We start from the raw sequence: 13,254 nt of genomic DNA on the forward strand, positions 1-13,254 counted from the left end.
CTTGTATTCCAGATTCTCCTGACTCTGCCTTCCTAGCTCTGGGATTATGGGTAGAGACCATGATGATCAGCTACAAGCAAGGCTTCCTTTTACTTTATAGGAAACCAGAGAATCACTAATATTCTCACACAGACTATAATTAACCAAGGTTCTGTTTCTTTTAGATAATGATAAAGACAGCTCTAACTTGTCTCCATTTTATCTACTAAGTAAAAAGAGAAAAGGGTCTCTACTCAGCCCGATATATCTCCACTCCACCCCCGGCCTCCAGCACCTATTTTTCAGCTGGGCAGGCCATCAGCGGGAGGAGGAAACAGCTGACCCCATGGCAAAGAGATAAGTGTTGCCAGAAGGCAAATAAAATTATGTTTCAGATCACGAGGGGATGTCTGGGTCGCGTCCTGCTCTTATGAACATAGGCACTGAAGTTGAGGAGAAACACAGCCAAGAATGGCAAGTAAGTCTGTAACCGGAACAGCGAGGCTGAGAAGGAAGGAAGGCTCCACATTACAAAGGAAAGGCAGGCTCAGAGCTCAACCCAAAGACTATGCTCAGAGCGGAAATGCAGGATGGCTGACAGGTTGGTGACAATGGTGGCACAGCAAGAACTAGGCTGAGGATGCTCAAACCTAATGCACCAACGTGGACTCCCTTTTTCTAGTTCTCAGCCCATTTTGTAAATCCCAGCATTATGCATATGTCATCGTATGGGGGGCCATGAATCAGAAACAAACAGACATTGAGTCAGTAGAATTTACCCTCCATGAGCATGTTAGTCTTTCTTAACTCTCTGACCTGGAGAAGCCCACTGTTCCTTCTCACTTGCCAAAGAAACCCTGGAATAACTAACTGACCGTAAGGACTCCCTTGATGCAGTTGAATGACCAACAAATAAATAGGCCACTCACAGTGTGTTTTTCTAATACAGAAGTTTAACACCCCCCCCCAAACACTAAGTCTATAGCAGCTGTGGTTTTCTTCAGCCTCTGTTGCTTTTGATGTAAGTTGTAGCTGCATTATTACAGTTTTAGTAGACTTGTAACCATGGTCATTCTCCCTTTCTTTCATTTAGATGTCCATTTATACAAACTGATTCTTAAATATAAATAGATGCAATATTTCTGATGAGTATGTATGAATTTCCCAGAGTGGACTTTCAGCCTCATTAATTGTGTATATGGATTTGCCTCTTCCTATTTAAAGACACATGCCAGTTTAGCAGAGTATGTATACACACACACACACACACACACACACACACACACACACACACACATATATACACATATATAGTCTTTATATTTGAGAATAAGTCATATGTGTATATACAAATACACAACATACACACTAACACACACATTTACATGAATATGGAGGTCAGAGGCAAAATAAAGGACTCAATTTTCTCCTTCCATTGTGTGAGTCCAGGGGGTTGAATTCAGTCATCAGGCTGAATTCGGGAAGTTCTACTCAGAGAACCATCTCACTAGACCCTTTCCTCATCCTTCCTCTAATTGTTGGCTCTAGTTCATGGACATGCAAAAACAAAAACAAAAAAAATGAAAACAGGTTAATATTGTTTACACCAAGTAGTAGCTAACATTGATGAGGCCTTTGCTGCATGTTCAAAGTGTCATTTCCTGTTGCTAGTATGCCGTGTTTTTCCTGTGGGACTGCTTTTAGGGAGCTTTATGTATGAATTTACCAGAATGTACCCTCGGCCTCATTATCAGCATGTGTGGATTCACGTCTTCCTCCTTTTGCTCAGACTCAGGTTAGTGGAATACTGAGACTCTGCTTTGCTTTGTAGGGCTGAGGTAGATCACCACAGCCTGGCACACAGGTGAGGCTAACCCTTCCTCCAAATCCACAAAATTACCACAGCTCTTCAAAGGAAGAAAAGAGGCACTGACAGGCATCTGCTCATGGCCTGTTCATTCTGTTTTGCTCAGCATCAGCAGTGTCCAGAGGTTAGAGATGCTATCTGGTCACTCTTACACCTGCTACCGATTACAACAAGCACATTGTTAAGTACACTAAAATCACAGCACATTTTAATTAATTTGGACATTAGCAGTAGTACTAAATACTTGTCATCTATATAGTCAGAACCAGAAACCACAGGATAGTTTTCTACTAGGCGAACTGTTCATCTGTGATTTTTTTTCTGGAATGATAAAGGGCCTTTTTATATCTCCATGTGCCCATAGGTTACCATTAAGTACATACTCAGTATTTATCTGGAACACAAAGAACAAACTCCCTGTGGTTCTGATTCCAATAGTGTTGTCCTGACAATACCAGTTGCTGTTTGCATGTTCCCCAGTGCTTCTCCCTACCCCCTTAAAAGTTGCTCCATAGATACAGGAATTATTGTACAGTTTGTAAGGGTAGCAGCGCTGGGCACTCACTAATTAATTACAGTTGTGTGAGAGTGTGCATGGTATATGGGTACCAGTGTTGGTAGGTGCATGCAGACATCAAAAAGAGACATCAACCTCAAGTGTCCTGATGCCTCTCCTCGCCTATCCTTTGAGGCAGAGTCTCCCTGAGCCTCGGGCTAAGTTACTCTACCCTATAGTTCTGGGTCTGCAGTCTCCTTGCTTATGGTCACATATAGCTTTCCCCCCCATTTGTCTTTTACTGGATATATTTTATTTACATTTCAAATACTATCGCCTTTCCCAGTTTCCCTTCCATAAACCTCCTAACACATCCTCCTCCCCCTGCTTCTAGGAGGGTGTCCCCCCACCTCCTCCAGCCTCCCTGCCCTGTCATCCCCATGGAACCTTGGCAGGACCAAGGGCTTCTCTTCCCATTCTCTTCCCAACAAGGCCGTCCTCTGCTACACATGCAGCTGAAGCCATGAGTCCATGGTTGACATTCTTTTTCTTATGGAGTTGCAAACCCCTTCAGCTCCTCCATTTGGGACCCCCATTCTCAGTTCAATGGTTGGCTGTCAGCATCTGCCTCTGTTTTTGTTTTTTTTAAATATGCAAATGCTGTTCATTTCAACTCAAGTCCTTAAGGTTCTGTTTTGTTATTTCATGGCAATGAGTATGGACAGTAAATGCTTTGGGAGTGAATGCCTGAGATTTAGGACTAGCAAAAGAATAAAGCATGCAGTAGTAATGTAGACTCTGTCTAGTATATGAGTTAAAAAAAACACAGTGCACATTCAGGCAGAAGGATTGAGCGCAGTTACAGAAAAATTTCAGAAGGCAGGTTTGTTCTGATGCTATTCAAACCCGAACTGGAGCTCTCTCTTCAGTTCATGTTGGGCCTTTAGTCAGAACTGCCTTTCTTCCATCTTGTCTGGGTCTCCTTTTATCCCTGTACTGTTGTTATGCAACCTCATGTAATAACATCTGACACACACTAAGCCCAACCAGGACTGTTATAGAGGGAAAGTGCTGTTCAGAAACATCAAACAACAAGAGACAGTAAAACTCCTGTACAGAGCAAGCGCAACAGGATTTATGGACATAACCAGACCTCTGTTTCCCTAGAAGACCTCTGTGCTGAACATATGTTTACTGATTTAAAGCAATGGTACTCCATCAACTCCTAGAAATACTCTGCATCTGACTAAGGGGGTTATAATATCCTAATGCTGGGAAATCTTAGGTCTTTGGATGCCAGGCTTGAGTTTAAGAAACAGATGAAATAAATCACCAGTATCATGGTATCTGACAGCCTGGCATGCCAAGTGTTGAGGTGGTGGTTAGGGCAGGTCACCAGTCAGCCACTTCAGAGCCATGATCATTTGACCACATGACCTCGCTCTGCTTTGGGGCCATCCCAGGAACTGGTAAAACCACATCTTGAGCATCTTTAACTGTATTTGGTTTCAGCCATTTGTCCTTCTTATTAAGACTGTCATAACTTTCTTTTGCTTGTATAAGTTGTATCCCTTCCTATCCAACAATTTGCATGTGTTAATTATCAGAAAGCAAAAGGTGTAGCTGTGTTTACTTTTGATAGGTCTCCACTGCTTCCACACTGGAATTCAGAGGCCCAGCTCACATCTCATAGACATGCCTCATGGGTTCCAGACAAGCACACTCTTGACCTGTCCAGTTTCCTTGTTTTTCCAGGCTCTTGCTTTATGAACAGAAGTTGATTATGTGGTCAACTGTATAATAAAAATGAGGTTCTGAACCTTGTGGAGGCATCATAAGACTATTTAAAACAATCTTAATGACCCTACCCACAAACCTTCAATTCCTGAAGCCAGTAGGCCTGCTCAAGGTCAATGTCACTCCTGAATGTTAGTGGCATTTGCTCACAGCCTACACTCTCACTTCCCGTTTTGACGATCCTTAAACTCCCCTTCCTGGACTCGGATTTATAGCTTCCTACCTCAGTCCTTAGAATCGGAAGTTCTCTTCCTCACTAGATTTCAATTGTTTTCTTCATCTCTAAGCCTGGCTCTAAATGTTCTCAGTAGCCAGCCTCCTCACAGCTACAGATCTTACCTGGCTTAGAAGCCCCCCCGAGGGCTCCCAATCTCTGTACTGAAAGTAGCCATGAAGAGTATTAGGTGCAAAGAGCACACATGGAGGGATCTATGGCTCCAGATACATATGTGACAGAGGATGGCCTTGTCTGATACCGATGGGAGTAGAGGGAGACTCGATGCTCCAATGTAGGGGGATGTTAGAAGGGTGAGGCGGAAGTGGGTGTGTAGGTGGAGGCAAAGGAGAAGGGGGGAGGGGGCAGGGGGTGGGATGGGGAAGTTTGTGGAGAGGTAGCCCAGAGGGGGGGGATATTATTTGAAATGTAAATGAATAAAATGATTAATAAAAAATGAAAATTAAAAAGTTGACTTGATCCCCCAATATTAGTGATTAATTATATTTTTAGTTGAAATTAAATCTAAAATTCTAAAAATTTGCCCTGGGCTCCAAACAGCTGTGGCTCACAGGCTGGCCAATGTTGGGTGGTAATGTTTACCATAGAGGCATGGGGCGGCCTGGAGACAGAGATGGAAAACATGACTACAGATCGATGTAAATGTAAAAATGACGTAGGCAGGACTTTCAGCCACAGCAGGGCAAAACGATGCAGCAGTAGTTAAGTACAGGAAGGACTGTTTCGAAGGCACTCTGAGTTGGCTTGGAAACAATGGCTAACCATAGCTCTTCATGGCCACTTTTACTTAGTTGTTCCCTCTTTTCCTTTCTTCACACTTTGTGTCTTCCAAACTTTGCAATCCCTTGGCTGGCCTTCAGCTCCCATGCTTTTACTTACCATGCCCTTCAGAGTCAGATCTGCTAAGGGAGAGCGGTTGCCATGGAAATCTGGCCAAACATGTAAATCAACAGTGAGGAAGCCCACAGGCTGAGCCTTCTTAATCAGATCCAGGTGACTGTTCAAATATGCATATATACTCTGGCATCTGGAAGAGAAGTAGATTTTGATTTTAAAAGGGGAGAGGGTTGAAAAGCAAATTATTCTGCAGAAAAAAACCATTTGCACTTCCATATCAGACCCAGGAAAGTGAACAGGGCTCTCAAAAGCTTCAGCAAAGCAGATACTTTTGTATGGAACTAGGCTCTGCACTCTCACACCACACTGCCCTCGCCATATCAGGGCAGCATGCCCCACTGAAAGGCTTGGAGTTAGGAGAGCTGGTCAGACACTGACCTCACTTCTGGTAGGAGTGTGAGCTGAGCGTGAGACAGTTATTCCCAGCTCTGGAACTATCCTCTTCGCATCTGTAGAAACATCCCATAGTCTCTGTCCAACTTCCCTCATAGGGTTATTATGAAGATCAAAGACCATGAGTGCAAACATCCAGCATTCTGTAAACTGTAGTGCAATATGGTACATACGCAAAGGATTTGTTTAAATCTGTCTCCCTAATTGTAAAAATGATGAAATGACAAACAGAGATAAATATATGCTCCTGGATCCATGAATGTCATGCACACAGTAAGGATCAAGAAATAGACATGTGATTCAGAACCATGACTTTGAAATTCTGTTGTGTAGGTTTTTCCATTTCAAGTTTTAGTTGATTGAGGTGTAAATGATGGAATTGGGAAGACCCCCTTAGCCACTAACATTATTCAGGTCAAAAATGATGAGCTTGGGTGTGAAGACAGTGCTAGTTTCACGTACTATCATCTGTCTTGGCTAAACTCTTATTTTCCTGTTCGCAGTGTAGTGTAACAATAGTTACATCACTGGGTTAAGCCTTACTGCATGACACAAGACTACAGTTCAGTATCTGGGGAATGTCTGGAAAATGTGACTTCCAAAGTTCTCAACCAATGATCCCAAAGATAAACCAGAAAACATCATAGACATAAAGCATGGGGAATGCCCACAAGAGATTAGCATCTAGAATCTAGAGTACTTGGGTCAATATTTGTGATTTGCATTTTTAAAACGCTTTAGGAGAAGTGACTTCTAGTTCAAATTTTTCAATGCCAGGAGTGACCCCATAGATACCACGTTTCCATAAAAAAGTTTCAAACTCTTCTTCTCTATCAGTGAAAATTGTGTGTGCGTGTGTGTGCTGGAAATCAAACCCAGTGTTTTGAGAATGCCAGGCTTAATCACTGAACTATAAACCCAGGTCCAGTGAAATTCTTTTAGTAAGTAAGAACTTTATATGGAATTTTAGTGCAAAATATGGAGAAATACAAAACAACTTGATGTTTGCACACATGAGTTACAAATTGACAAATGTCTTTTTGTAACATCAGCAAAACCAAGGGAGTGCTACCCAGTGAGCTCTTTGCTGCAAACTTTATTAGCATTTGCAATCTATGCCTTCATCTCTAGCAGGGGAAATACAATAGTACTGGGGAAAAGTTCAGTCATGATTTTGGTAGCTCCTGCCATTCCTGGAGCATGCACCAAGCTTTCACTGTGGTCCAGGAAGGATGCATCACTAAGATCCTTTACAGAAGAAATACTATAGGGAAAAGTCCATACGACCCCCACTCCCACATTGTAGAATATTCTTTTTCACTGATTTCAGTTCAGTTTTAGGAAAGGGCCCTCTGCGACATCCACAGAAGGGAAAGATGGAACATCCACATATGATCACATCCTGGCATTCTTTCTCCCAGCTCTCACTGGCCTGGCCCAACAGGAACCACATTTATAACAGAAACCTCAAGAACAACCTTTCTCATCAGAAGCCAAGAGTCTGCACTATTTCTAATCACTCTCCCCTTAGGAGGGCGTCAGTGCTCCTAGAGTCTAATGTTTTCTTTAAAGGAGTGAATGCCCATCAATCTTCACATTTGCCTTTCAAGGAATCTCAGAGTCGGGGTTTGGCTTCGGACATCTGGGTCAATAGAATCTATATGCCTAATTACTATTGATTCCTCATTGTCCCATTTACTAAGGGTCTTTGCAAACAGTGAGATTTATTTAGTCTCCATATATATGGCCACTCATACACAAATGAGATCCCTAGGGGATAGGGCATATGCTTACCCCTCTGACTCCTAACCTCCTTGCAGCTGTGTGTTTATTCTTTGAATTCAGTCCTTCCCCTACATGCTTTTTCAATTATATCTTTCCATGTGTGCTATCTGAGTATATCATTCAAAATGAAGTGCACTTGGAAGACATTAAAATAACTAATGCACATATCATTCACATAATTTTACCCTTGCATGATGCTGCTTTTGGTTCTGACTTTGTTTCATTTTGTATGTCTTATCAATTCTTTTTCAAATGGCAGTCCGCTCTCTTGCAAGCATAGTAACCAGGATCCCAATTGGATTGTTCTCCCTCCAAACATGAATGCCAGGCTCATATATCCTGTCTGAGGCAGCCCCACTGGGGGTGACACAGAACATAGAGTATCAACAACCAGAAAGCAAATTCATTGGTGAGCAGGAACACTAAAACTCGCCGAGTTCAGGCTACTCTTGCAATGGGATTCCATAGTCTGTACCTTACTCAGGGCTAGGAAGATGCCACGCAGAGCCTATACCCTATGAAATGACAGAGCAGTAAGTAGTGTGTCTCTTTTGTCATTACAAGATCTTATTTCAGGTTGTATTGCTTATAATCTTAATTGCAGATATTGTCCTTAATCATTTCAAAGCAATTCATTCTTCAGGTTCACTGGCTCCCTTTCTCATTTGCTTTCTTCCTTCCAGCACCAAAACACTATTGCTTAGACTGTTTAACCCCTCTCCAGATCAGTCCTTCTGCTAGTCCTCAAACTACACAAGTTCTTCCAGAGACAAGCCTTTGGTGCCTTCTTATTTTGTTTATGATGACCATATTCAGAAGCCCCAAATTAGAACACATGTTGTGGCAATCACAGCAACTACAACAACTATACCAGCACCATCACCATCGCCCCCCCACCACCAGCACCCACCATCCCCCACCACCACCAGCACCATCACCATCACCGCCACCACCACCAGCACCCCACCATCCCCCACCACCACCAGCACCATCACCATTGCCGCCACCACCACCAGCACCCCACCATCCCCCACCACCACCAGCACCATCATCATCTCCACCACCACCACCAGCACCCTACCATCCCCCACCACCACCAGCACCATCATCATTGACACCACCACCACCAGCACCATCACCATCGCCCCACCACCACCAGCACCATCACCATCGCCCCACCACCACCAGCACCATCACCATCCCCCACCACCACCAGCACCCCACCATCGCCCCCCCACCACCAGCACCATCACCATCGCCCCCCACCACCAGCACCATCACCATCGCCCCCCACCACCAGCACCCCACCATCCCCCACCACCACCAGTACCATCATCATCGCCACCACCACCACCAGCACCCCACCATCGCCACCACTACCACCAGCACCCCACCATCCCCCACCACCACCAGTACCATCACCATTGCCACCACCACCACCAGCACCATCACCATCGCCCCACCACCACCACCAGCACCATCACCATCGCCCCACCACCACCACCAGCACCATCACCCCCCCCACCACCACCAGCACCATCACCCCCCACCACCACCACCACCATCACTCCCAAACCACCACCACCAGCACCATCACCATCGCCACCACCACCACCAGCACCATTACCATCGCCCCCCCTTACCACCAGCACCATCACCATCGCCACCACCACCACCACCACCATCACCATCGCCACCACCACCACCACCACCACCATCACCATCGCCACCACCACCACAAGGAAATCATGGAGAGAGGCCACCCTGCTCTCAGTCTCTAGTTCCTTCTCCAGCACCGGCTCTTCCTGTTTGACTGACACTCACTTTATATCATGTCACCTCATCTTCATCATCTGTTCTCTTCCTGAGGTCCCCCAGAGTACTCTGTTATTTTTAGTTTTTCTAATCCTTCTCCAGTTCAGCCTCCTTTCTGCTAATCCCTTAAGAATGTAAGTTCCTCCACTAACCTACCTTTGGTGCCTTCTCTCTCTATTTACTCATTTATAGCACAGCTTCTCTTTTACTACTCCAGGTATCATCTAGTGCTGATATGGTCCAAATACATATTTTCATCCCCCTGACCCATGGTAACCGTTTCAGCATCACTGTTGCTATCGTCTCCAAGCCCTTTCTGCACCGAGCTCCCTGTTGTTGCTCATACTGCCATAGCTCCCTGTGCTGAGCTCAGCCCGACTCCCACGCTGCCTTCTCCAATGCTGCTCTGTGTGAGAGCAGTGGGGATAATCTCAGTATCCTCAGGGATGTTTGAACTATATCTAGAAGTGCTGCACCAGAGTAACGGTGAACTTGAAGAGATTGATTCTCAGTGGCATTATGGGCTCGAGAGACCCATGTGATAAAAAAAGTGACGAAACAACAAAAAACCCGAGTTGCCTAAATGAGATATGTGAAAACAGAGGGAAAGCTGAGAGCCCCCATCATTTTCATCCAGCTGCAGCGACTTTCACAATGTTTTCTGTGCCCAGCAAGCTGGCTGCCACACACGACCTAGAGACTTGCTGGTCCTCCCATTTGGAAGAGCCCTTTTCCAGCATCATGGCTTTTTTCTGTTCCTTCCTTTAAGACCCCAATGCAAGGACAGTATCTCCTGTTGTCCTAGTAGCCTTTGTATTACATTTCCTAACGTATCACATTTTTAATTCAGAATTTATCAATTTCAGACTATATGTGCGTTATACTACATGTAAATGCACATTCATATATATATATATATATATATATATATATATATATATATATATATAATTTCTATAAAATAAAGTTTTTGTTTCTTCTCTCATCTATCATACATGTTCACAATATAAGACAGTTTGAACCTTGGCTCAAGTGCCAACCTTGATATATCAGGCCAAGATAATCTACTAAAAGGTGTGCTATCACCAGGACTTGATTCTCAGACTTTTTTTAGTTTAGCTTCTACAGGAATGAAGATGAAGAGAAGATCTGAAAGTGCAGGCAGAGGTAAGCAATCTCTGTCAGGAGGTGAGACACCTGGGACCTGGGTATCTGCCCCACATTAAGAAAGATGGTTGCCAGGTACATGTAAGAGCACATCCAGCTTGTTTACTTAATTTATAAGCTCTCAAGACACTTGTAATCAGAGATGGGGACTAAAAGGATTATGGCAGATCAAGAGAATCCGTTTATCTTATATTTGTTTATGTATACTTGTTCCTAGAATTTCAAATAGGATTTGCTTAGGCTAAGCTATGAGGGGAGGTAATCTGTTTTGGTGTCTTCAAAAGATCCCAAGTCACAGCAAGGAGGCCTGTGGATTTTCTTCCTTTGTGAAAAGACAACTTTATTTTAACTGAGTTCTGTGCATTTCATTCTAAGACCCAAGGTATGAGAATATTGTACCAAATAGATCTGGCATGATAAGATGAAAGCAAGAGGAAGGTAGACGAAAACTAATTTTACTCAGTGAATATGTATGAGAGTCATCAAAATACAGAAGAGGTGAAGTCAATCAAGAGCATAGTTAGGATTACTCTGACACTGATGGCGAAGCAAGAAAAGACTGCTAGAGAACTGTCTCCGATGGGTACTAATTTTGCTGGAATTAAAAAAAAAAGCCCATCTTGGAATGCTAGGAACAGGCATGACAAAGGGAGACCCGAGTGGTTCCTGAAGTGCCAGTCACTGAAAAACATCAGCATTAAGCCTGTCATGGAGTTGAATGTGGTAATGTTCAAACTAGAACAGGCAAAGGAGAAGAAAATGACTAAATGAAGACCATGAGTATCCCAAGAACAGGGAAGTGGTGACAGGAGGTCCTCAGGATTGGAGTCCAGGCCTGACTCTAGGCTGAATTCTAGCAATCACTGCTTCTAGATGGCTCACTGATGCTCAGGCTCTGAGTCTGCATGCCCATCACATTTCCCCCCTTTTCTAATTACACCATAAATGGAAATACGGGTCTTCTGAAGAAGAATGTTCTAGAAGCTATTTTTCATTGCAAGGTCCAGTTATTCTGTTTCTATTGAGCATTAAATATTCACATATTGATATTCCTGAGGTATGCATCAATATTACAACACCTGTATGTAAATTAAACAGGTCAGCACTGTTGTGGCTTTGTGAGGTCACAGTGAAGTCATGGGAAGATGTTGGTGCCAGAATTGGCATAGGAATGAGTGACTGTCTGATCCTAGGCCCAGCATTCTTACAGTCATGAGAAAGCAGGAAGGCTCCTGAAGACTGGAATCTGGGAATGACAGCCACCGACTTCTTTCTCTTTTCATCAGTGAGTAAAAGGGATAGTTGTCATTGTCAAAATTTAGTTTCAAAATGCTTGCTTCCAGGAGGTGGTGGCTCGTGCCTTTAATCTCAGTACTTGGGAGGCAGAGGCAGGTAAATTTCTGTAAGTTTGAGACCAGCCTGGTCTACAGCAAGAGTTCCAGGACAGCCAAAGCAGTTACAAAGAGAACCCTGTCTCAAAAACAAAACAAAGAAGCAACAAAGCCTTTGCCATGTATACCAAATCCCTAAAGTCAAAAGAAGTTCTCAGAGTCTGAGGCTGATCCCCAATCCTGTCCCACCATAATGCACACTATGCATAGTTGGGATTTGAATCTAGATCTGAACTCAGAGCTCCCTGTCCCTGTCCCTGTCCACCCCCCCACCCTGAGGAGGTAGTTGACTATTGAAGTCCTTTAATGATGTGATGAAAGTTATGACCTATAGTTATAGAAAAATCATGCACATCAGGTATATCACCAACAAAACCTGGTACACAATCCCAAAGGTTCACTGTTGATTTGAAGGTTGGAATTCTTGTCCAGATTATACTGTATCAAGGCTGTTGTGGATTGGTTCTACTGCTATCTGTATTAATTCGATTCCTGAAATCACTCAGGAACCTGCTTATCTGCACTGAGGGTTCCTGCCTTCAATTGGCTCTGATTGGGAAATAAAGTTATCAGAGGCCAATAGCTGGGTAGGGAGACAGAGGTTGGGCTTTTAGGATTCCTGAGCAAGAAGCATAGGAGAGAAAGAAAGAATACTATCATGCTTGGGAAGCAGGAAGATCAGACAGGAGAGCTGCAGAAGACAGAGTAACAATCATGACAATGCAGGGAGAAAGCAGCCTCAGGAGGGCTGCCCAGCATGATCCAGGACAGCCAAGATGAAATATAGATTAAGTATTAACTCAGGAATATTGGAGGGGAGTGTGTCTTAGCCACATGAGGTTAGAGAGTGGCCCAGCCACTGCAATGTTAGGGCATATTAAAAATAAGGCTTTCTGGGTTTTGCATTTGTAATTCCAAAATATTTGGGAGGCATGCATACCCACCAGAAAGTTTATCACAGATTAATACACTACCGCTTCACTAAGCCAATGAAAGTTCCAGTTGCTGAGAGTACACAATATAAGCCTTCTTAGTAGTCATGACATCTCAATGGTTCCTAGGGTAAGGGTTTGGTATACAACTCCTATTTTATACCCTAGAAGCACATTATTCTAGTGCGACATGTATGGCATTTTATTGTTATAGCTGAGCTACTCCTTTGTGATACAGATGGAATGGTTTTATTATTTATATTTCATTTTGTCCATTCTATCACATGTACACATCCTGCTGTCTGTCTGTCTGTCATTATCTATGTCTGTCTGTCTGTCTGTCTATTTATCTATCTATCTATCTATCTATCTATCTATCTATCTAATCAATCATCTATATAGCCTGTATCTATCAACTGTCTATCATCTATCTATCTATCTATTATATATATATATATATATGTGTGTGTGTGTGTGTGTGTGTGTGTGTATACATATAA

At 43.5% G+C, this 13,254-nt stretch overlaps 1 protein-coding gene across 4 annotated transcripts in view; it reads right to left on the bottom strand.

Moving 5' to 3' along the window:
• Window positions 1-13,254, bottom strand: part of FGGY (FGGY carbohydrate kinase domain containing) — a 358,793-nt gene that overhangs the window by 93,075 nt on the left and 252,464 nt on the right. For all 4 annotated transcript variants that reach the window (XM_080921783.1, XM_080921785.1, XM_080921784.1 and 1 more), the window contains one exon: window positions 5,254-5,401. In XM_080921783.1, coding sequence (XP_080777909.1) covers window positions 5,254-5,401 — 148 coding nt within the window. The remainder of the gene's footprint in view (window positions 1-5,253; window positions 5,402-13,254) is intronic.

The sequence above is a fragment of the Micromys minutus genome, assembly GCF_963924665.1.
Source record: "Micromys minutus genome assembly, chromosome: 9".
Lineage (NCBI taxonomy): Eukaryota > Metazoa > Chordata > Mammalia > Rodentia > Muridae > Micromys > Micromys minutus.